The 25,092-nt window shown below is 46.2% G+C and overlaps 1 protein-coding gene across 1 annotated transcript; it reads right to left on the minus strand.

Moving 5' to 3' along the window:
* Positions 1-311: 311 nt before the first annotated feature.
* On the minus strand, positions 312-24,564 carry LOC115180370 (monocarboxylate transporter 2-like). Its single transcript, XM_029742419.1, has 5 exons — positions 24,398-24,564; positions 7,358-7,609; positions 3,160-3,303; positions 2,020-2,829; positions 312-1,550 (listed from the first exon to the last, which is right to left on the minus strand). The coding sequence occupies exons 2-5, from the start codon at positions 7,572-7,574 to the stop codon at positions 1,276-1,278; spliced, it is 1,446 nt and encodes a 481-aa protein (XP_029598279.1). The 5' UTR covers positions 7,575-7,609; positions 24,398-24,564; the 3' UTR covers positions 312-1,275.
* Positions 24,565-25,092: the final 528 nt, after the last annotated feature.

The raw sequence follows: 25,092 nt of genomic DNA on the forward strand, positions 1-25,092 counted from the left end.
TCAAATATAAAATATTTTTTGACTTGCTTAACCCTTTTTTGGTTACCACATTATTCCATATGTGTTATTTCATCATTTTGATGTCTTCACTCTTATTTTACAATGTAGAAAATAGTAAAATAAAGAAAAACACTTGAATGAGTAGCTTTTGACTGGTACTGTTTCTATGACACAACTTAGTTGCATTCTTTACATAAGGCAATGTATCATTGGTGAAAGTTAAACAGCTACTCCCAGAAATGACCATTGACTACACAAATGAATATCCCTGTTTATACGTACATCAATACAATGGCTAGGAATAGGTTATATTGCTCATGGATTCTTTATTTGGTATAAACCAGCAGTATGCACATTTCTAGATGATTTTGATTGTGAATATCAAGTATTCTTAATAAGGCCATTGAAAATACAGCCAATAAAACTAATTTACATTCAACCTCATTAAATATGATTAAATTGCATTTGTTTCATTGTTGTTTTGGATGAGGCCTAAACATGGCCAGTTTAGAAGTAGTGCAGCGTATACGGACTCCATGTGCAATATGCAATACTGAATAAAACAGCGGGTGTGTTATCGTTAGATTAGAAGCATGGCAGTTGTGCAGGTTTAGCTAACGAACACAACGGACACAGTGCGCTAAAGACAGTATAATACATGGTCGCTGGAGCCACCAAACCATGAACTCATCTCTGTTCCTGTGTTGCAATGATATCTGTCTCTCACCATAACCCTGGTACTAACATGCATTATGTGTCCTCGCATGTCAGCTCCCAGCATAGGAAGCTGGGATAGTAACCTGTGTTGATTTCAATCAGAACAGTTGAATTGGGTTGCTGGTGTGGTAGGTTTAGTGGCACAGGCTAAATACATGAGCAGTACAAGATTTCTGTCGACGGGTCGCATTTCACAGATTCCTAGATATGCGACAAAGCTTCTTTCTCATATTCCAAGCCTTGTGGCCTCCTAACATGCGTTCTGTATCTTACACCATTATCTCCGGCTAGTCTGATGTTTGAGTAGTAGTCAGGGCAGTCACCCCTTCCTCCAGCAATACGCCTCGCAGTATCCCACGACATGGTTGTCGTTGTTACTCTGGCAGTTTGAGTGCCTCTGAAACAGAGGGGCCCCTGCGGGGAGGCACCCGAGCGGAACCCTGGAGAGTAAAAGACCAGGAGGCACCCCACTTGAGCTCAGTCTGCAGTTTGATAGTGGCAGAGGGGGACGTGAGGGTGGTGGAGGGGGGTGTGGTTGGCTGGAGGGAGGGAGGGGCTCTAGATGTTGGTCTCCCTCTGCATGGCGTCCTCATCTTTGGGGTCTACCATGTCCTCCAATGCCTGGGCGTCCCCGTCTGTCTCCTTTTGGTCCTGGTCCCTGTCAGGGTCCTCGGTTTCAGTCCGTTTGTACATCTCCTCCTGCTTGCGCTCCTTGGCCAGGAGTCTGTAGTTGATGAAGTTGCCGATGAACAGCCAAATACTGGCCATGATCACCACAGCCCCACAGCAGAAATACATGTACTTGTAGTTTTTGGTGATGTCCACCAGTTTACCTGGAAATAAGAGCACAGAAAGGGTAAATGTTATTACATTTTGTACATTTTTTAAAAATGTTTTATTGAGTGATGAAGGTCTGTCATATTGCTATGTTCTGCATTTCCAAATATGCCTTTATCAGTTTCTTCATGTCTACTGATCTTTAATGAGGACATTATGTCAAATAAATGAAGCATTTTGTCAAGGACCAATAATCACAGAATGAACTTTCCATTTGTTGTTATTGTAATTAGACAAATAAGCACATATTAAAAGAATGCCAAAACGTAATATGGCTTTTCCACTCTAAATCAGCAAACTCTATAACCAAGATCAAACCAAGTGAATGATTACTAAGCAATAGCGCTTCATAAAACAATAATTGGGTGACTTTAATTTATTCCTTTGGCATATCAACTGCTTAAAAAGTAAACAATGTCTCACAAATGAATTAAGTAGTAATGAGTTGAGAGATCAGTGACATACCTGCCAACGGTGGACCAATGAGGACAGGGCAGCACTCCACAATGGTGGTGAGCCCCACAGCGCTGGAGAACCTCTGAGCCCCCACCAGGTCCATCAGGGTCTCAAACAGCACCGAGCTGACCATGCCAAACGCAAAACCAAAGAACACGGCGTACACCACCAGGCCTGTGTAGCTCTCAACCAGGGGGCAGAGGATGTGGCACACCCCGTTATAGAGCACGGCGAAGCTAAAGAAGTACTGGATCCTGGGCCGGATCCACTTGGAGTTGGCCAGGAGCCCCATGGAGGGCCGGGCAAACATGTCCACGAAGGCCAGGATGGAGAGCAGCAAGGCGGCCGAGTACTCGTCCACGCCTATGTCCTTGGCGTAGGCCGTCAGGAAGACGATTGGCGAGAAAAAGCCCAAGAACATGATGACGTTGCCCGACAGATAGATGAGGAAACCGCGGTGCTTGAAAAGCGACAGGTCAATGAACTTGTTGACAGTCCCCAAACAAGTGGTCGTCTCCTTCTTCTTGGTGGCGGTTTTGGCAACGACCAACTCCTCATCTTTCTTGATCTTGCCCAGCGGTGGTCCCAGGGGCCTCATCAGGGAGCCAGCCACACAGCAATTGAGCAGTATGCCCCCCAGGATGAGGAAGCTGCCCCTCCAGCCGAAGGAGTTGAACAGGTACTGGTTGAAAGGGGCTAGGCTGCTCAGGAACACTGGGCTACCGGCCATGGCTATTCCGTTAGCGATGGGACGCTTCTTATAGAAGTACTTGCCAATCATAGTCAGTGCTGGCTGAAGGTTAAAGGCTAGGCCCAGGCCTTTGTGAGGAGAGAGGATAATATGATTTAGAGTTAAAAAGATCATACATTTCTAACAAGATAATTATCTGATAGTTATCTGATAAGTACACATTCGGAATAATACACATTTTCTTCAAGTAGCCATACTGTGTTTATTAAATGATTTGACAAATCAAGCTTAGCTGTACTCTTGTAATGTATCTATAGTCTTTTACTATGACCTTTGTGAAAGACAGAATGGAAAACTCCAAATCAGTTGTAGGCCTATTTTCAACCAGTCACTTAAGGAGTTTGACACTATAAACAAATGAACTCTGAATGAGTTGAAATGGATTTGATCGGAATTACCTCCTATAAGACCGATGCAAACATAAAGCTCCACCACGCTGTTGCAGAAGGAAGCTGATATCAACCCGATAGAAGACAGTACTCCCCCCATGATCATGACAGGTCTGCAGCCATATGTGTTTACCAGTACACTGCTTATGGGACCTGGAAGAGAAACAATTGAGATGCTAAAAACATGGTCTTTCAACCAACCCATACATTCAGCCTGTAATAGACTAGGGTAATCATGTAGTGATTACTTAATGATTTAAGCTTGTTAGCGTTGAAAGACAGCATGAAACTTCACGGCTCTGGAAATAGAAGTACTGTAACAAGACCTTGTTGATACTGGTAAACAATGTACAACATCGTGTTGTGTGTTCTGCATGTATTCTTAAGGGGGCGAAGGCTGTATTGAGAGATCAGTAACAAAGGTATGGCTATAACACAGCATTATCTTAGTTGTCAAACAAAAAAATACCTTATTGTCAATAAGTACAGAGCACATTGACAAAACATCTGTTATTTTCCAGCTTTGCTACACATGTATCAGAGATCCCATCATGACAAGCAATAAATGTACTGTTGGACCAGCAAGACCAATGACACAGAGTGCAGGTGAGGTCTTGGACATAACTCAGCACTTAGACAATTAACCAATGGGTGCCTGTCAGCCTTGGACAGGCTGCACTGAGAGCTGAGGGCCAAACTAATAGAGCGTTAGTCAAACAGAATGAGTCAGAATCGATCAGGCCCGTCAAGCATCATCGACACGCTGAGTGAAGACAATGAACTGAGCTCTGGTTGGACACGCAATGGGTCTCTCTGTTTCATAAGCTTTCAAGGCACAGCTGCCATGCTAATGCAAAACAGAGACCCAATGTGGCAACCGGTTATCTTATGAAATGGATAATAGGCACTGACTGTATGACTACACACTGTATGGGCATAGATGGGTTTCAGATGTAACAGTGAGAGAACACTGGTTAACGTAAATGGACTCCTTTGAATTGGTCTGGTTACACTGCATTAAAGCATTACCAGATGTATTTTCTGAAAGTGCAATGCAATGCAATGTTTTCGTATCTAAAAAGAGGGGTGAGGGGACGGGGCACGGGGGAATCAGGAACTATGACACACACACACACACACCTTGAAGTGATCAGAAGACCTTGGCTCCATGGCCCATTTGTCCCTGAGCGCCGTTTCTTTTTAATTCACAATTTTCCATGAGTAACAGTAAGCACTTGATATTGGTAGTGCACACGCAGTTGAATTGAGTGGGGCCGACCAGCACCACGCTACTATGCCACACTGCACTTTCCATTTCCTTGTTACCTTCAATAAGGGCTTGCCACACAACTTCTTCTTAGAGGCCTACAACACAAGACAACTGGCAGCAAGTGAATCTTAGCAGATGTTGGTTTTAGTGGGTCAACCTTTTATTCAACCCTCTCGATGGTCATTGATAGTACATCAAACTGACAGGTCCAAACAATTCCTTTTAAATTGTGTCCTTGTCAAATTTCTAAAAGTTATTGTTGAGGGAAACTTTATCCTTTGTATTTCTAAAGTCCTGTTATGTTTGAACCTCTGGTCTCCATTACTTGATAGGGTGAGGAATGACTCTGCTTCTATGGCATGTCACAATGTCCCCTTTCATGACAGACGTTAAACAAAAGGAAGAGTAAATTGAATAAGAAACGATAAGAGTAATGAAAGATTTGTCCCTTTTTTAGAATAATGCCCCTATTAGCAAGCAGAAGATGTGCCGTATCTGTGTCGGACTCGGGGAGCGGTGCTATTTAAAAAGCAGGTTGGGGAAGAAGTCGCCTGACTTCATTTGCTCTGCTTGAATCTTTTTTCGACCTTGATGAGAGGAGCCCTCCTCGTTTGCATACAGAGCACTTGTCAGTATTCTCCTGAGTCTGGTGGTGAAACCTGGATAGGCCAAGTGGAGGGAGCCCTTGAGGTTTCATATTAGCTCCTTTTAAAAAGGAATTCATAAGTGAACGTTTAATTGCTGCAATAGCTGGACACACTTTCCAGGTTACCAAAAGCAAATTAGGAGTTTGTTTTGACAGTAACTTTAAGGACAATAAATTAGACTACTATTGACATTGAGCACGCTATATTTGAACATATTGTATCTCAGACCCTACCAATATGATTGGGCTCAATAATAAAACATTTTAATGAAGCATGATCAGATACCATAGCTTAATGTTGCTTGTGTCCAGACTTGAGGCAAAATATGGGCTCAATCATGGAAACAAAAACCCCCAAAAGGATGGGTACACCTGTCATTTACCCTTTCAGCTGTGATTTATTTCACAGGACCTAAAAGCTAGTTTGACAGCAGAAAAATGGAAGTTTGTGTAACACATTTTTCTACCACTCCCTGATTTGTGAGGTTGGAAAAGAAAAGGTTGATAAACCGTCGAGATAGCTGACTATGCAGGAAACTGATGTTTGCAATCCATCATACCATTAATGTCACTCTCATTACGGAATAAAGCGCTGATATATGAAACTTAGAGTTGTTTTCCAGAGCAGTTATGCAAGGACGCAAACATGAATTCTATAAGTGGTTGATAACACAGCTTAGCTAGCCATATTTCTTCTGGACAGTTCAGTTAGCATTGAGGCTAATGTGCCTGGCAGTGAGAGAGCTCTGCTGTGCTGACCGTCAACAGAGGATGGTACTGTGCGTAGCCATGCTGCCTAGCCTAGCCAAGGTCAACTGTCCCTCTCTCTGTGTGGATTAGTGACATTGATCCAACACTGACACACACACAGCCTCCATTTTAGCACGTCACTGCAGAGCGACACTCAGCCAGGCTAGAAGGGAGGAGGGACGGGAGATCTGCAGTAGGCGTCCATATAGCTGATGTAATAGTGTGCAATATTTCACAATAATTCCCTTTGGGCTCTTTTCTGCACCCATCAACATCATTACTAATCCTTCATCTCAGTGTCTGTGTTACACCCTGGGTTATGGAGACACACAACATCCAGGAAGATATGAAATAGTTGCCTTCACTTACAGTTGTTGTGCATTTGTGGTCGTATCTAATATGTGTGTGTGGCCGTACGTCATAAAAATAGGTTGGCTGCTGTTGTTTGAAATCAGCAAGAGCCACACATTGACTTGTCCTGATGTTTGAGGATATGGCAAGCATGTCCAGTTTGTTTGCTCTGTGATTGACATCCAATCAGCATCATAAGTGGCACTGCTATCTTATCAGTTTGGGAGTCTGCCTGATGATTGCCCTGGAGAATTCAGTATGTGTCTGACCTCTGAACTCGTGGTTGAGGTGGCAGTTGCGTCAACAGCACAGACGGCAGGCGGTGCGAAAACAACAGGTGCGTTGTTTCCTTCCTCTTCCAAGAGGACAAACACCCTCAATAAGCAGCTCTCGGATTGGGGTAAATATTTGGTGATGCGTGATTTGTTTTTCCGCCATGTTATTCCAGAGAGCAGCATGTACCGCACTGGCTGTCCGTTGCTTGTAGAAATGAAGAATGCATTAAACACTGAAAGGACAATTGCTTTATCAGCCTACAGCTGGTGCAAACACATAGGACAAGAGAGCAGGTGTTTAATGAATAGCTGATGAAGCTCTGTTCTCCCCTTTTGCTCAGAGTTCAATATGAATGAATTACACTAAACATTTTAATGAGGGACAAGTGCCTTGTACAGGCTTGTCACATATAGAGGATGGTATTGGGTGTCCTTGGCTCTCTATGGCCAATTGGCCATCACTGTCACCGTCATCACAACAACGGTCTAGGATACAACAAACCCTGTTGACAGCAACAATTAGATATGACTGGATAGGATGGCATCCGCTAACAGATGGCCAGCGTGGCACTGCCAAGCAAGGTGCCTACTGGGTAACCTAGTGAGGGGTAAAGTCATGCTGAGAAGGAGAAAATGTGATGCATGACTACTACAATATGCTGATGCCTAGTCACAGAAACCATGTGTTCCTCTTGAATGTCAATTTAAAGATGGTTATAGGTTCTCATAGGAGACACACAATAAGATCAGTACAGGTACCTTGCCCCATACTTAGGGCCTGAGTTTTCCCTGGATAGGTCACATGGTGAAGATAAACTCAGGGCACTACATATACAGAACCCCAACCGTCTTAACCAATCAGACAGACGACTTCATCGAGACTACCTGGACACCAACTTAATGTCTTGGTCTTACCGCCTGCGTACATGACGGCCAGCATGATGGAGGAGATCCATGCTATCTGGCTGTAGGAGCAATCAAAGATCTTCTGGATGTCCTTGAAGTAGACGGTGATGGCCTTGGGGAAGGCGTAGGAGAAGCCGATGGAGATGAAGGATCCCAGCACCACGGCCCAGCCCCAGCCCCCGTCCGGAGGGGTCACTGCTGGGGGGCCTGCGGCAGGGGGTGGCATCTCTGACCCGGCTGGCTCTCAACGCTCACTGTTTACTGGAGGGGGAAAGAGGAAGAACAGGGGTCAGTACAGGGGATATATGAAGAGGAAAGAGAGGGTCAGTAAAGGGGAAATATAAAAAGGCAGAAGAAAGAGAGAGTCAGTACTGGGGAAATATGAAGAGGAAGAGGAAAGAGAGGGTCAGTACAGGGGAAATATGAAGAGGAAGAGGAAAGAGAGGGTCGGTACAGGGGAGATATGAAGAGGAAAAAGAGGGTCGGTACAGGGGAGATATGAAGAGGAAGAGGAAAGAGAGGGTCAGTACAGGGGAGATATGAAGAGGAAGAGGAAAAAGAGGGTCAGTACAGGGGAGATATGAAGAGGAAGAGGAAAAAGAGGGTCAGTACAGGGGAGATATGAAGAGGAAGAGGAAAAAGAGGGTCAGTACAGGGGAGATATGAAGAGGAAGAGGAAAGAGAGGGTCAGTACAGGGGAGATATGAAGAGGAAGAGGGGGAGAAACCGTTGAAAAGCTCTCTGGGTAGGTGAGCTGGACAATAATGATGATAATGACGTCTCCACTCCCTCTAAGATTAATTTCTGTACTGTAAACGTAGGCTTGAAAAACGAATAAAAAATGTAAGTTATAAAAAATGTATTATAAAAAAAACTCACATATGTGGACTACTTGTGGACAATTCTCTCCCACATAAGGTGGGCCACTTATGTGGACCATTAGGCACAATATTCAGAGGTAAAAGGTTGTTTCGAGATAATTGTAGCTAACACCAATACCACATTGACAATGGCATGTTTTAAGTGCACGCCCTACTGAAAATCAGTTTCCCACAGGTTGAGGCCATGTCCCTTTTGTCATTTAAACTCTTGACTGCTGGGTCATAAGACCAGATCTCAGCTCCAGAATGCACGTGAGCACACTGACAGAGTTAATCACCCTTGTCACAAGGTTGAGTTTCTACCTGAAACCAGATCAGCTCTTGCCCCACCCACTTTTCACCTTGAGGGTAGCCCCCTCCACCCCCATCCCCCATTTTCCCCTCCCATTTCCAGAAGGTAATGGAGTAATGGAAACCAGAATGGGTGGAGAGTGGAGTGACAGGGGAGTGGTGTACGGGCAGCAGTGACCAAGATCACGTGTCTTTATTGACAAAGCAAACATGTCTCTGATCGCACATACACACATTCACCACACATACACACTTTCTAAATGGTTCAAGAGCTTTCATGGGTAAGAGGCAGCTGTCATTCCAGACACACAATCTGCAACACCTGATGAGTGATATTAATATGCGCCTTCGTGAGCCAATGAGCTTAATCAACATTCTATTTTTCCTGATCTCACATACGTTGGCATAACACAACCAACCACTGGCTTATGAAGGCATTTCAACATCACAAGTAAAAGCTTATTTAAATGGGATTATCGTAGTTTAGTAAAACATGCTCAGCCATACTCTAGACGATACAGCTTAACAGGGGAATGGCATGGCTTTGATTAGGCGGGTTAGAAGCATGAAGGTAGACACATAGGTCTAAAGGTGGCCCATAGCACACCAACTCTATTCAAGGTAAAGAGTTGAGGAAAGTGTTTGAAGTTCCAATCAAACCAGAAGGGCACAAAAGCACTAAAACTAGAACCTACCATTTCAATCTCAAGAGTGGCTGTAAAACGGGCTCCATGACAACAACATGGTGCAGTGGCATCAATAAATGATATCGTCTCTGTCTCTCATCAAGTCGTGGCCAGATCAGATTGCACTGCCGTGGAGCCTCATTCATATTCAGCCCCATCTCAGCTGTCAACGGCAGGCAATTAGCTAAACTAGTCGCCATGTGCTGTGATTGGTTGACCTTTCAGAAGAAAAAAGGAAAACGTGAATGAAGACAGCGACTCAACGTCGCTACAAAGACGTTAGAAAGCCTATTTAAATCTTATGCTAAAACTGATAGTTGAAATTCGAGATTTTATCAGATGGTTTATAACTACTACACTACACTACACTACACTACACTACACTACACTTGTCACAGGATCCAACGAAAGTGGCGCCCCTCCTCGGTCGGGCGGCGCTCGCCGGTCGTCGTCGCCGGCCTATTAGCTGCCACCGATCGTTGTTTCAGTTTCGTTTAGTTTGTCTGTCTGTTCCGCACCTGTTTTGTGTATGTCATTAGTGGGGACTTATTTAATGTGTGTTTTCAGTTGGGATTTTTGTGCGGGATTGTTTGTTGTCCACTCAGGACGGTGGGCCTGTGAATGTAGTTGCTTCGCTAGTTGTATTTTGGATGTTTTTGTGTTTTGGTGTTTTGTGCTGGCTGACGTCTTATTTTCTCTCTTCGGACCGTTTTGCCCTGTGTTTTGGGTTGGTCATTATTATTACGCGCCCTTCTGTTTTGGCGTGACCAGTTTGTTGCCGGAGAAAATAAAGACTGTATACTTTACCTCTGCTCTCTGCGCCTGACTCCAACCACCACTCCTAGAATCATCTGACAGAATCCCGCACCAAAACCTATGGAGTCAGCAGGAGCAGAAGCGCCATCCATGGCTGAGCAGGTCTCCCAACATGCCGGCCTCCTCCACCGCCTAGGCTCGGCCATGGATCAGGTGTTGGCCCGGTTGGAGAGCTGGGAGAGAGGTGCCTCCCCAGCCAGACCAGCTCCGGTCCCTCACCCTACGCACCTATCCACACCCACAGAAGCGGGTGCCGGCGGGATCCGGATTTCACCGCCCAGGGAGTTCGATGGAACGGCCGCTGGGTGCAAGGGGTTCTTGCTCCAACTGGAACTGTACCTGGCGACCGTCCGCCCCCCTCCCTCCGACGAAGAGAGGTTGAGCGTCCTCGTCTCGTGTCTCACGGGTCGAGCCCTGGAATGGGCCAATGCGGTCTGGGAAGGTCCAGACTCGGCCCGGGGTGACTACCCGGAGTTCACCCGCCGATTCCGGGCGGTTTTCGATCATCCCCCGGAGGGCAGGGCGGCGGGTGAGCTACTATTCCATTTGAGGCAGGAGACGAGGACCGCTCAGGATTTCGCATTGGAATTCCGGACTCTCGCCGCTGGATCGGGGTGGAACGAGCGGGCCCTGATAGACCACTATAGGTGTAGCCTTCGCGAGGACGTCCGCCGGGAGCTGGCATGTAGGGACAACACCTCCACTCTGGACCAACTGGTGGATTTGTCCATCAGATTGGACAACCTGCTAGCTGCCCGGGGACGTTCCAGTCGGGGCCTGTTCGTTCCGCCTACCAGTCCTCCCGCTCCACAGCCCATGGAGATAGGGGGGGCTGCACCGAGGAGGACCGGAGGGAGGGGTCTCTCTTGCACCCGATGTGGACACAGAGGACACACTGTGGACCGGTGCTGGAGAGGTCCCTCCGGGAGTTCGGAGGGCAGGCAGAGCACCGCTTCGGCCCCCCAGGTGAGTCCGCACCAGCCACACCCAGAGCCCCCTGTCGATCACTTGTACACCTCCGTTTGTTTCCCTAATTTTTCCCCTCACTTCCAGTATAAGGCGCTAGTCGATTCAGGTGCAGCTGGGAGTTTTATGGACCATGGGTTAGCGAAGAGGTTAGGGATCCCCCTGGTTCAGCTGGACCACCCCTTCCCCGTGCACGCCCTAGATAGTCGACCGCTAGGGTCAGGCCAAGTAGGGGAGGTCACAGTGCCACTGGTTATGCAGACGTGGGGGGGTCATGTGGAGCGTCTCAGCCTGTTCATCATTGACTCCCCAGCGTTTCCGGTGGTACTGGGAATCCCCTGGCTAGCCACTCACAACCCCCAGATTTCGTGGAGACAGAGGGCTCTTACGGGGTGGTCGAGGGAGTGCTCAGGTAGGTGCATAGGAGTTTCCATCGGTGCGACTACGGTGGAGAGTCCAGACCAAGTCTCCACCGTGCACATTCCCTCAGAGTATGCCGATTTGGCTATCGCCTTCAGTAAGACGAAGGCGACTCAATTACCCCCCCATCGACAGGGAGATTGTGCGATAAACCTCCAGGCTGACGCGGTTCTTCCTAGGAGTCACGTGTATCCTCTGTCTCAGGAGGAAACAGTGGCTATGGATACATACGTCACTGAGTCCTTGAAACAGGGATACATTCGGCCCTCTAAATCCCCCGTCTCCTCGAGCTTCTTTTTCGTGAAGAAAAAGGAGGGAGGTCTGCGCCCGTGCATTGACTATAGAGGTCTAAATGCTATCACAGTGGGTTTCAGTTACCCGCTACCTCTCATTGCTACGGCAGTGGAGTCATTTCACGGGGCGCGCTTCTTCACGAAATTGGATCTCAGGAGTGCGTATAACTTGGTGCGTATCCGAGAGGGAGACGAGTGGAAAACCGCATTTAGTACCACATCTGGCCATTATGAGTACCTCGTCATGCCGTATGGGTTAAAGAATGCTCCCGCCGTCTTCCAATCCTTTGTAGACGAAGTCCTTAGGGACATGCTCGGGCAGGGTGTGGTGGTGTACATCGATGACATCCTGATCTGCTCCGCCACACGCGCCGAGCATGTGTCCCTGGTGCGTAAAGTGCTTGGGCGGCTGCTGGAGCATAACCTATACGTCAAGGCTGAGAAATGTGAGTTCTTCAAAAGAGCCGTCTCATTTCTAGGATATCGCATTTCCACCTCGGGGGTGGAGGTGGAGTGTGACCGCGTAACGGCTGTGCGTAATTGGCCAACCCCAGCCACTGTGAAGGAGGTGCAGCGGTTCTTGGGGTTCGCTAATTATTATCGGAGGTTTATCCGGGGTTTTGGCCAGGTAGCAGCTCCCATTACCTCACTGATGAAGGGGGGGCCGGTGCGGCTACGATGGTCAGCAGAGGCGGACAGAGCCTTTCATCGTCTGAAGGTTCTGTTTACCAATGCACCTGTCCTAGCGCATCCGGACCCCTCTTTGCCATTCATAGTGGAGGTGGACGCGTCCGAGGCTGGGGTAGGAGCTGTGCTGTCGCAGCGTTCGGGCGTTCCTCCGAAGCTCCGCCCATGCGCGTTCTTTTCTAAGAAGCTGAGCCCGGCGGAGCGCAATTATGATGTGGGGGACCGGGAGCTGTTAGCCGTGGTCAGGGCTTTGACGGTGTGGAGACATTGGCTTGAGGGGGCACGTCACCCTTTTCTCATCTGGACCGACCACCGTAACCTGGAGTATATTCGGGCAGCGAGGAGGCTTAATCCCCGTCAGGCGAGGTGGGCCATGTTTTTCACGAGGTTTAACTTCACTCTCTCGTACATTCCAGGTTCCCGGAACCGGAAGGCTGACGCACTGTCGCGTCTCTACGACACCGAGGAGCGGACCATCGATCCTACTCCCATACTTCCCGCCTCCTGTCTGGTGGCACCGGTGGTATGGGAGGTGGATGCGGACATCGAGCGGGCGGTTCGGTCAGAACCTACTCCGTCGCAGTGTCCCGTGGGCCTGAAATATGTTCCGCTTGATGTTCGCGATCGCCTGATCCGATGGTCCCATACTCTACCCTCCTCGGGTCATCCTGGGGTGGAACGGACAGTGCGGGGCCTGAAGGGGAGGTACTGGTGGCCCACCTTGGCTGAGGATGTCCGGCGTTATGTCTCGTCCTGTTCAGTATGTGCTCAGTGTAAGGCTCCTAGGCACCTACCTCGAGGGAAATTACAGCCCCTCCCTGTTCCACAGCGGCCATGGACTCACCTCTCGGTGGATTTCCTTACGGATCTCCCGCCGTCTCAGGGGAACACGGCGATCCTGGTCGTTGTGGACAGGTTCTCTAAGTCCTGCCGTCTGCTCCCTTTGCCCGGTCTTCCTACGGCCCTGCAGACCGCGGAGGCCCTGTTCACTCACGTCTTCCGGCACTATGGGGTGCCCGAGGACATCGTATCTGATCGAGGTCCCCAGTTTACGTCCAGGGTATGGAAATCGTTTATGGAGAGGCTGGGGGTCTCGGTCAGCCTGACCTCGGGATTCCACCCCGAGAGTAATGGGCAGGTAGAGCGCATCAACCAGGATGTGGGCAGGTTCCTGCGGTCATATTGCCAGGACCGGCCAGGGGAGTGGGCGCAGTTCGTGCCATGGGCCGAGATGGCCCAGAACTCTCAGCGCCACTCCTCCACTAATCTGTCACCCTTCCAGGTGGTGCTGGGGTATCAGCCGGTCCTGGTGCCATGGCAACAGAGCCAGACGGAGGCTCCTGCGGTGGAAGCATGGGTCAAGCGCTCTCAGGAGACCTGGAACGCGGTCCAGGAATGTTTAAGGAGGGCGAGCGAACGACACAAGGAGAGCGCTGACCGCCACCGCAGTGACGCCCCCGTGTTTAACCCGGGGGATAGAGTCTGGCTCTCGACCCGGAACCTGCCTCTCCGCCTGCCCTGCCGGAAGCTGGGTCCGCGGTTTGTGGGGCCGTTCAAAGTCCTGAGGAGGATAAACGAGGTGTGTTACAGGTTGCAACTTCCTTCGTATTACCGTATTAACCCCTCGTTTCATGTGTCTCTCCTCAGGCCGGTGGTAGCTGGTCCGCTGCAGGACAGTGAGGTGCTGGAGGCCCCCCCGCCCCCCCTGGACATCGGGGGGAGCCCGGCGTACACAGTCCGAGCCATCCTGGACTCCCGACGTCGGGTAGGGGGCCTGCAGTACCTCGTGGACTGGGAGGGGTACGGTCCGGAGGAGAGGTGCTGGGTTCCGGCGGCGGACGTTCTGGACCCCCCTATGCTGTTGGACTTCCACCGTCGCCGACCGGATCGGCCGGCGCCTCGCCCTCCGGGCCGTCCCCGAGGCCGGCGTCAGGGGAGGGGTACTGTCACAGGATCCAACGAAAGTGGCGCCCCTCCTCGGTCGGGCGGCGCTCGCCGGTCGTCGTCGCCGGCCTATTAGCTGCCACCGATCGTTGTTTCAGTTTCGTTTAGTTTGTCTGTCTGTTCCACACCTGTTTTGTGTATGTCATTAGTGGGGACTTATTTAATGTGTGTTTTCAGTTGGGATTTTTGTGCGGGATTGTTTGTTGTCCACTCAGGACGGTGGGCCTGTGAATGTAGTTGCTTCGCTAGTTGTATTTTGGATGTTTTTGTGTTTTGGTGTTTTGTGCTGGCTGACGTCTTATTTTCTCTCTTCGGACCGTTTTGCCCTGTGTTTTGGGTTGGTCATTATTATTACGCGCCCTTCTGTTTTGGCGTGACCAGTTTGTTGCCGGAGAAAATAAAGACTGTATACTTTACCTCTGCTCTCTGCGCCTGACTCCAACCACCACTCCTAGAATCATCTGACAACACTACACTACACAACTTCTGAGACACACACACACTCAAACATAACATTATTTAGGTAAGGAATATCTCCAGCCTAGCTTTTCTAAATAAAGGCGTTGTTTCATCACGACTTTGTGAACACGGTTGTTATTTAACATACACCATGAGTATTTGTGACCTGTATCATGTGGGCTTAACGGAGGGTGAAGTGGTACAGAAAATGTATTCTTACAGGCATTCTGGGCATCTTCAAGTCACTCTGTTCAGGTGTTTGACTTACAATATTTTTACATTTCTAACTTAAGCTACAATTTTTGCTAATCACTCAAATATATAATCCTCTGTGCATATTCCCATGTGTTGCTCTTTTAATTAAACTCAGAGATTATCTATTTTTCAAACATCCATATGGTAATAATGTCTAATCTGATTATTGGCTGGGGTTGTTAGTGGGGTTGGTTGATTGAACGTGACGACAATGCATAACGGGGTCTCAGAACTCATAAGCTGCTTAGGTTTATAAATCTGAACAGTATAGTGAAAATACCAAAACACACAGTGTAAGAGATGATAACAGTCACACAAAAAAACGTTCTGTGACTATACAAAACAAGTTTGTTTAGGCTATTTGACTGACATGAGCCTACTTGTGTTTTTCAAGAGAAGTTTATTCATTCTTTGTGCTCCACGGAAGTTTCTCCACCTCTCCCCATGATGTCATCATGTGTCCTCTGTAATGTGTCTTTCCTCTGTTTGGTGTCACAGAATAGCAGCTGAGACACAGAGGGATGGGCAGACGCTTTCACAGCCAGAGACAACCAACCACAGTCCTGCCCAACCAGAGGGATATGTCCCATCTAAGCCAATCACAAGACACTTCAGACGCCTTTCCTTGCCCGTTGTTGAACTGAGCAAACAGTGTGCCTACCTTAGGTCTACCTGTGCTCGAACCTCTCCTGTCACCTTAAACTTCAGGGAAGGTTAAATGGACAATGGAGCCTTAGAATTAGAATGCAGAGGCAGGTAGCCAACCACTACAACAGCATTCCTCTAATCAAATGATCTCAATGACAAGCTGATCAGAGCATGTAACACAATAGTGTGTGTGTGTGTGTCTTTGGTTTGGCAGTTTGTCAAGCTAGTAGGTCTGCATTTTCCTTTGTAAATCACAAGGATACTTCCTCCAAGGTCGAACCTGAGGGATAGCTTGACATGCTGCCTAAAGTCTGCCCTCAGACATTCATGGCCCAGGTAAACTGATCCTAGACCTGTGCTAACTAAGGGGTACAACTTCTGAGCATGTCTGTGTTCTGTTTCAGGTGAGCTACGTTGAGTAACCATGGGGCCTGAAACAGAGAAGGCGTGTAACTGAGTTAACGGACACAATGTACCACCTGCAGCAACATGACTGACTGCCCATGAGCCACATGCTGAGCAGGATTGGTGGCTTTGTGTCTCTTGGTACACCCAACAGGATTATGTGGGATAGAGTGTGCAGAGCGAAAATGAAAATGGATAGGTAACCTACTCAGAGTTATCTTGGCACCACGTTGACAGAACGATTTGAGTAAATATAGAGACACGCTGAGGCTGGTTGCGGTTTTGAGCTTTGCAAATTACGGATAATCACACTTTTTTTCATTGACGTGTTATAATTTTGGTTTTATAAATAGCAGCTACACCAATTGCCACGGTCATAGAGGTGAAGTAGAACAATGATAAAAAAAACAAATTTTCTCACATCTAGTAACTGCATTTGACTTCTACCTAAATGTAAAACAGGCAGTGTAGAAGTTTCTTGTTGGGCCCTTGCTCAGAGGTATGAATGGCATTCAGGCATTGCGAGGTCACTAACGTCACCATGCTGTAGTCTGGTTTGTGTATCCACAAGACCTTCAGGCAGGTACTGGCCACTCCTGTGACAGTCTAGTCCTCAGGGAATCTTGTGTCACCTTGGATGAAACTGACAAGAAGATTTGAGCCAAGTGTTTTCATTAGCAACATACACTACCTGATTAAGTAGGTCTGAATAGCCTGTGGGAGAGGAAGACATGAGGAAGAGATGGAGAGCAAATAAATTGATAGAGAGGGAGAAAATGAGTGCTTGTAAAGGGGACTTTCCAGGTGAACAAATGGAGAGCAGTTATTGATCACATCAATCAAAATCATTTTGATTGATTATAAGAATTCAGGGAGAACATCTCCAGAGCAGAAGCCAAGAGAAATGTCTAATCCGCATTCTCTAAATGTCGCTGGTTCGAATACCTGAGCGGACAAAGGTGTAAAACCTGTCGATGTGATCTTGAGCAAGGCACTTAACCATAATTTGCTCCAGGGGCGCCGTACTACTATGGCTGACCCTGTTAAAGCAACACATTTCACCGTATGTGACGATTAAACATATTTCCCCCCAACCCCTTTTCGTTTTATCTCACAGCACCAATGTTCTCTAAACAACAGCCAGAGAGTCTTGTACAAAGTCACAACAAAAGACAGTAAGTGTCTGCTTTCCTCCAGACACTGGGTGATGAATTCACACACAGCTCATAAGGTCATCAATACAATATCAGTGTGCCCTCGGCTCAGTGTACCTCCAGTCTGACGTCCTTCGCTATCAACAGATATGAGTTTAATACATAACATACAGCGACGACTTCAGTGACCATCAACCTGTGACACAAATGAGTGTCACAAATAGAACACGGGAAATCATGTGTATACAATAAAGAGAAAATTCATAAATATGCTAAGTATTGTGTTAATTACTCTTAACTGCATATTAACTTTATTCATCTGAAATTTTCCCCATTACAGTGCTCTATAAAACTCTGTGTTGTCTTTCAGAAGCAATTTTTATTGACCATTGCCATATGTCCGGCCATACTGCAGGTGCCCATCCCCGGCCCCAATCAAAAAATGTTCCTATACAACATGCTTTCCATACCTGTTGGCTTATCGGGGCAGCAGGTAGCCTAGTGGTTTGAGCATTGGACCAGTAACCAAAAGGTTGCTGGATTGAATCCCCAAGCTGACAAGGTAAAATTCTGTAATTCTGCTCCTGAACAAGGTAGTTAACCCACTGTTCCCCAGTAGGCCATCATTGTTAATAAGAACTTGTTCTTAACTGACTTGCATAGTTACATAAAGGTACTTTTTTTTATACAATTCACATTGAAGCAAGTCTAAGAAGTGGTAGATCTGTTCTAGGTGTGCTATTTCTATGCTCATCATTAAAAGAGCTCACTATGTGGTAGTGGTACAGTGAATAGACCTGAGGGTCTAAGAAATTATACTCTGCTGGGTGGAATTTTAAATCCTATGTCACCATTTTCCACTGCCACTTTGACCTCAACCAAAGCATGTTTTGGGTGTCGAACCAGAATGGGTTGGTTTTCTACTTGGGAAGAACAAATCAGGAATTCCAGAAACAGTCTGTGTTTCGGGAAAACATATAAACATGGTGGTAATATTAACGTTTTGGAGCTTCTTCTTGAAAAGGGAAAAGTCTGCAAGTTATACTATGAGGCACACAGGTGGCCAATAATTGAACCTTTATTTAACTAGGTAAGTCAGTTAAGAACAAATTTTTATTTACAATGACGGACTACACCAGCCAAACCCAGACAATGCAGGGCCAATTGTGCACCGCCCTACAGTGAGGGAAAAAAGTATTTGATCCCCTGCTGATTTTGTACGTTTGCCCACTGACAAAGAAATGATCAGTCTATAGTTTTAATGGTAGGTTTATTTGAACAGTGAGAGACAGAATAACAACAAAACAATCCAGAAAAACGCATGTCAAAAATGTTATAAAATGATTTGCATTTTAATGAGGGAAATAAGTATTTGACCCCTCTGCAAAACATGACTTAGCACTTGGTGGCAAAACCCTTGTTGGCAATCACAGAGGTCAGACGTTTCTTGTAGTTGGCCACCAGGTTTGCACACATCTCAGGAGGGATTTTGTCCCACTCCTCTTTGCAGATCTTCTCCAAGTCATTAAGGTTTTGAGGCTGATGTTTGGCAACTTGAACCTTCAGCTCCTTCCACAGATTTTCCATGGGATTAAGGTCTGGAGACTGGCTAGGCCACTCCAAAACCTTAATGTGCTTCTTCTTGAGCCACTCCTTTGTTGCGTTGGCCGTGTGTTTTCGGTCATTGTCATGCTGGAATACCCATCCACGACCCATTTTCAATGCCCTGGCTGAGGGAAAGAGGTTCTCACACAAGATTTTACGGTACACGGCCCCGTCCATCGTCCCTTTGATGCGGTGAAGTTGTCCTGTCCCCTTAGCAGAAAAACACACCCAAAGCATAATGTTTCCACCTCCATGTTTGACGGTGGGGATGGTGTTCTTGGGGTCATAGGCAGCATTCCTCCTCCTCCAAACACGGCGAGTTGAGTTGATGCCAAAGAGCTCCATTTTGGTCTCATCTGACCACAACACTTTCACCCAGTTGTCCTCTGAATCATTCAGATGTTCATTGGCAAACTTCAGACGGGCATGTATATGTGCTTTCTTGAGCAGGGGGACCTTGCAGGCACTGCAGGATTTCAGTCCTTCACGGCGTAGTGTGTTACCAATTGTTTTCTTGGTGACTATGGTCCCAGCTGCCTTGAGATCATTGACAAGATCCTCCCGTGTAGTTCTGGGCTGATTCCTCACCGTTCTCATGATCATTGCAACTCCACGAGGTGAGATCTTGCATGGAGCCCCAGGCCGAGGGAGATTGACAGATCTTTTGTGTTTGTTCCATTTGCGAATAATCACACCAACTGTTGTCACCTTCTCACCAAGCTGCTTGGCAATGGTCTTGTAGCCCATTCCAGTCTTGTGTAGGTCTACAATCTTGTCCCTGACATCCTTGGAGAGCTCTTTGGTCTTGGCCATGCTGGAGAGTTTGGAATCTGATTGATTGATTGCTTCTGTGGACAGGTGTCTTTTATACAGGTAACAAACTGAGATTAGGAGCACTCCCTTTAAGAGTGTGCTCCTAATCTCAGCTCGTTACCTGTATAAAAGACACCTGGGAGCCAGAAATCTTTCTGATTGAGAGGGGGTCAAATACTTATTTCCCGCATTAAAATGCAAATCAATTTATAACATTTTTGACATGCGTTTTTCTGGATTTTTTTGTTGTTATTCTGTCTCTCACTGTTCAAATAAACCTACCATTAAAATTATAGACTGTCAGTGGGCAAACGTACAAAATCAGCAGGGGATCAAATACTTTTTTCCCTCACTGTATGGAACTCCAAATCACAGCCAGATGTGATGCAGCCTGGATTCAAACCAGGTACTGCAGTGACACCTCCTGCACTGGAATGCAGAGTCTTAAACCACTGCGCCACTCAGGAGCCCAAAAGGAATGACAGCCCTATAATGCACATTTCTATGTGAATTTGGTCAGGTGGCCCAAAAAGTTACATATTGCAGTTTCAATGATATAGGCTACGCACGAAAGCAAACTGTTGAAACAAATGAACTCTCATTCTCTCAATACATTAATTCTAGGACTTGGCATGTCAAAAGTGTAAGCCAGGGTTGTGTTGAAGGGGCTTGTAGCCTTTTCGAAAGCAGGCACCTGGCCTCAAGGTCACCTTAAAGTAATGTATGTACTATAGCAAACGTGTATCCTTACAACTAGCTCATCATTAACCACAACTGCCAACTCTCACTTCACACAAAACGATTCAACGTTGACATAAACATTCATCAAGATGGAAAGTAATCTACCAGAAACAGTGATCCAGTACACAGTGTCCTCTTTGAAGACCTGTATAGTAAAGACGCACCAGGAACAACAACCTCCATGGTTTCTCAATAGAAGAAAGACTACAGAGAGACAATGGGGCCATTGACAGCCAGAATAGACACACCCTGCCCAGCAGTCAGGGGTCTTTCCATGAAAATAATCAATAGGTGTTTGATACCCTATTATTGTAGTTTCTGCTTTCTAACATCTATGGCAACACGCCCAGAAAATAGTCTTACATGAACAACTGGTAATGGCAAAGCACACAATAAGTCTATCTACCACATTTAGGGCTATAAGGAGATATTTTCAGCAACAATATACCTGTTAATATAATGGCATTATAAGAGTAAATACCAAGTTACTACACAGGTATGAGAACAACTTGGTGTAAAGTGTTACCGGATGCCTTATACTAAAGGTTCTGTTAACCCATTACCGAGCTGATTCTGTTCAAATGCATGGGTGGTGCCATATCTACCATCTACCAGCTAACCACACCCACTTAGACTACTTATTAGACATGTCTTCAGCTGCTAAGTAAGTACCTTTAATTACCATGGAAGGCCTTGAGCGGTGCCTGTGCGTAGTCAGCAGGTGCGATTTGATTTAGCTCACCCAGCGTGCCAGATAGGTGGTGTTAACTTTTGGAACCGTTCCATTGGTCTTTAAGTACCAACTCTGCCCTCCTGGCGCACAGGGTGAGCTAAAACAAGTGTTGATTTCTGTCTAGGCAGAGTGTCATGGCCCCGGAGCAACATCAAGTACAGCCAGTACGAAGAACCTACACTATTTATCCATGCAAATATGTTCTGCAGTGTCAATGCCTAAGTAATGGTATGAGAAAACATTACATAGTACACCACACATTTTAAGTGTAAAGTTTTAGTAGTTTGATAACGGGGTGTAGATGATTCTTCTACATTCTTCTACAACAAACATTTTTTCATTAGCTTACATTGATTTGAGGGACATTTAATCCAAGTATTTGTTTGAGAGGGGGTCAAAGGGGACCACTGAGTAAGGGTTAGGCTACATAAACGCCAAACAGGACATCCATAACTGGAGAAAAAGCTCTGACCGAACATGAACTGTCTCTTACAACTTCTTTTGATAAGCTACGGCTGTAGAGGACTGCTCAACCACTCACAGGGGATTAGAGTCTGAGCTCCACTTCCCTCCCTGTATTCTACTACAGCACCATGGGACTGGAGCGCTGGACGCAGCACCTAAACCACATTGTTGATCAAGGGTTCTTGTGCCAGGCTAGGGACTTACTGAAGGTATGCAACCTAATACATACCTGACTCCAGCTGACATATTACACGGTATACATCTAAGGCATTTGTATGCCTAATATACTGTACACCAGAAACTGTTTCATATTGAATCGTGCAAGTGTAACCGATGTGAAATGGCTAGTTAGTTAGCGGTGGTGCGCGCTAATATAGCATTTCAATCAGTGACGTCACTCGCTCTGAGACTTGAATAGGGTTTCCCCTTGCGTTTCAAGGGCCGCGGCTTTTGTGGCGCGATGGGTAACGTTGCTTCGTGGGGTGTCAGTTGTTGATGTGTGCAAGGGTCCTTGGTTCGAGCCCGGGTTGGGGCGAAGAGAGGGACGGAACCTACACTGTTACACAAGCACTTATTAAACATCAAAAGCACGAAAACTGGACAACGGGAACAGCATAATAGATTGTATACTAGGGCCGGAAATTGCCAGGGAGCTCACGTCATGATATTATTACGATATTTAAGCTGCTTATGTATTGCGATTCGATACTGAGATTTTATTGCGATTTGATGTTCCAAATTTGCAAACATATGGGAACATATTGCTCACTGCATAGAGACAAGAGAGAGCATGAGAAAATGAGTTTTGATTAGTCAGGGAAATAAAAGTGCTGGAAACATGTTGTTTCAATATTTAAAAAGAAGATGGAGAACAAGCTTAAGGATGAACAAAACCAGAGTTTTGGCACAGGTACAGCTGACTAGCACTAGCTAACGCTGATTAGAAAATCAGCATTATATCTATATATTTGTCCAAAATAATATTGCTAAATGTAACTGTATCGATTTTTCCCCAATCACTACTGTGTACACAACAATAATCATAACAACAGCTTCGTAAATACTATGTCAACACCACAAACTTGTTTGGGAATTATTGTAACACCTAAGTGTTAAAACCTCAGCAACTTTGAAGTCCTACGGGTTGATTTTCTACCCACATGCTCAGGGAGAACACTGCTTTAGTTTACATGAAAACAGTGAAACACATTAGAGCAGACAATGAACGTGGCTTGAGGGCTATGACAACCTTCCAGTATTTAGGATCGAGTCAGAGGTCATGTTACCCAAATCACAACAGTGAAAGATGGCCTACGGGCTGCTGACGATGGTTGGCTGGTCACTGCTTGTTTTAGTCACAATGAGAAACCCTTTCCCCTGTGAGATGGCCGTCTATAAAACTGATTTATCTCCAGAGGGGTTGGGAAGCCAGATGGATGGCGAGGCTAAGAGGCAGATGACAAAGGGCTGTGGAGATGAGTCAGCTAAGCTTGAAGCTAACCATCCATGTATTATTTAGCTACATAGACTAGCGCACTAGAATGCACCATTTATATTGGGATTTGAATGTTTCCTAGCCATCTGTCAGGTCAACTATGAAGTGGTGGATCAATAAAGTGGAGAGGCCCCTGTGTAGGTTACAATACACCAATGTTACAAAGGTTTCTCATGTCTGCAATGTCTACATATTACCCTGTATTTAGTAACCCAAAAAAAGTAGTCCAATACCAGAGACAGAACCAGCCTACGCCAGTACCAAAACGTATCCAATAGGCCTACCACAGAGCAAAGTAATGACCTGGGGAGGAACGCCAAAGCCCCTGAAGTGCAGTATTAATTCATAATCAGTATGTGCACATAGCCAAATCTATGGCCCACTGTTATTTGTCTACATTTCTTTCGACAATGCAAGCCATATATTGCCCAATTTCCCATAACATCTTGCATTACCCAAGAACCAGGCAGACTTCGCTGGTCATTTTGTAAAAAAAAACATTTTTATCTCGTGCTATATCAAGTCAAGGTGGAAAAAAGATAGACCAAATGTGACTGACCGATGTTATATTTAAAGCCCACCAGCTGACCCGGAGAGTGAAACATCCTCTGCTTGGCCCAAACCTGCTTACGAAAAACCTTCACATCAGATCCTTAGATAATAATAGACTAGTATGATTTGGTAACTGTGTCATCTCAGTGGGAAAATGGCTACATCATATAAGACATCGAGACGGACGGGATGAGAAGAGAGATGTATAGTAGACCTACTGATCAGTGATGCCTCAAACTATGATGCAATACCTGCGTGTAGATCCTAATCCGTGTAGTCTGATACGCTGTGTGCGTGTGCTGTTGATAGAAACCGGATGGAACCAGCCAAATATGCATATCATAGTCTACACTGGGCCTACATAAATAAGTATTCATAATTATCTAGGCTAATGTAGTCTATAAGCATCATTCACACAATACTGGGAGTAATAAGAGTAACGAATAACATGTCTGTGTCGGTGCCACATTTGGTTAACTCCGTGATTACGCACAATATATGTACATTTCAAGCTGAAACATAATGTAATTCAAAATCCAGCCTATTGTTTGTTTTACAAAGCATGTAGCCTACGTGGTGTAGGCTATTGTTGTCCCTATGACCAAGCAGCTCTCTAAATGCCGAAGCAAAGCGTATCATTGTAGGACAAAAATAATAATCGTGAACGCACGGGCAGCTGTTCGGAGTTTCGTAAGCATTATTTATTTCATCACGGACAACTTTCAGGAAACGCATATTACCTTTTGCGAATATAGGCGCGGTCTATCCCCAAATGTGATGTGGTATGTGGTCCTTGGTCGCTGACCTTGTCAGTGTTGCGGGAAGATGGGGCTGTATTCTATTTGAATTCGTTAACTAGGAAGCTGAATGTGACGTAGGGCGTTGAAAGAAGGCGGCCCAACCTGCTGTTATTCTGGACCACGGGTAGCATAGCGCTGGAGACAAGAGACCGGCCAGAGCATCAAGTAAAACCAGCCGGCTTGCGCTCAAATACCGGTAGGGAGGAGAGGGGGGGCCTTCGACAATTTGTTTGAGGGAGTTTCTCATTCTTTTGTTATTGAAACCTTATGTGGTTTAGCGTCTGCTTCCACTGGAAGAACGCTCCGCGTGTTGTGCCCCATTCAACACTTCAAAACAAACTCGAAGTAGGTAATCCGATTTATCACAGGGATTCATTTAAACAGTCATGTAATGAGATAGTTGTCTAAACGCTCGTTTCATGCTAGCAAACTATGCATCAAAAATATTGTAGCGAATATAATTTCACATCACTTATGTTGGCCAATTTGACCAGTTTACCTGTTTGAAGAGCAATTGAATCCTAGAGCGCCAGTCGCCCATAAAGGCGTTAGGCGCAGCGTCCAACTTGTGATACACATTTTTTGATATATACACAGAGTAAAGATGTAAACGCAACATGCAACAATTTCAAAGG

The sequence above is a fragment of the Salmo trutta genome, chromosome 40 (assembly GCF_901001165.1).
Source record: "Salmo trutta chromosome 40, fSalTru1.1, whole genome shotgun sequence".
Classification (NCBI taxonomy): Eukaryota; Metazoa; Chordata; class Actinopteri; order Salmoniformes; family Salmonidae; genus Salmo; species Salmo trutta.

What these genes read in the sequence shown, in the direction of transcription:
- LOC115180370 (XM_029742419.1), bottom strand. Translation starts at nt 7,574, where the DNA reads ATGCCACCCCCTGCCGCAGGCCCCCCAGCAGTGACCCCTCCGGACGGG. An exon ending in GGCCGTCATGTACGCAGGCG is followed by an intron (nt 3,304 to 7,357) that starts GTAAGACCAAGA and finishes TTTCTCTTCCAG; the next exon opens with GTCCCATAAGCAGTGTACTG. An exon ending in CATTGGTCCACCGTTGGCAG is followed by an intron (nt 1,551 to 2,019) that starts GTATGTCACTGA and finishes TCTTATTTCCAG; the next exon opens with GTAAACTGGTGGACATCACC.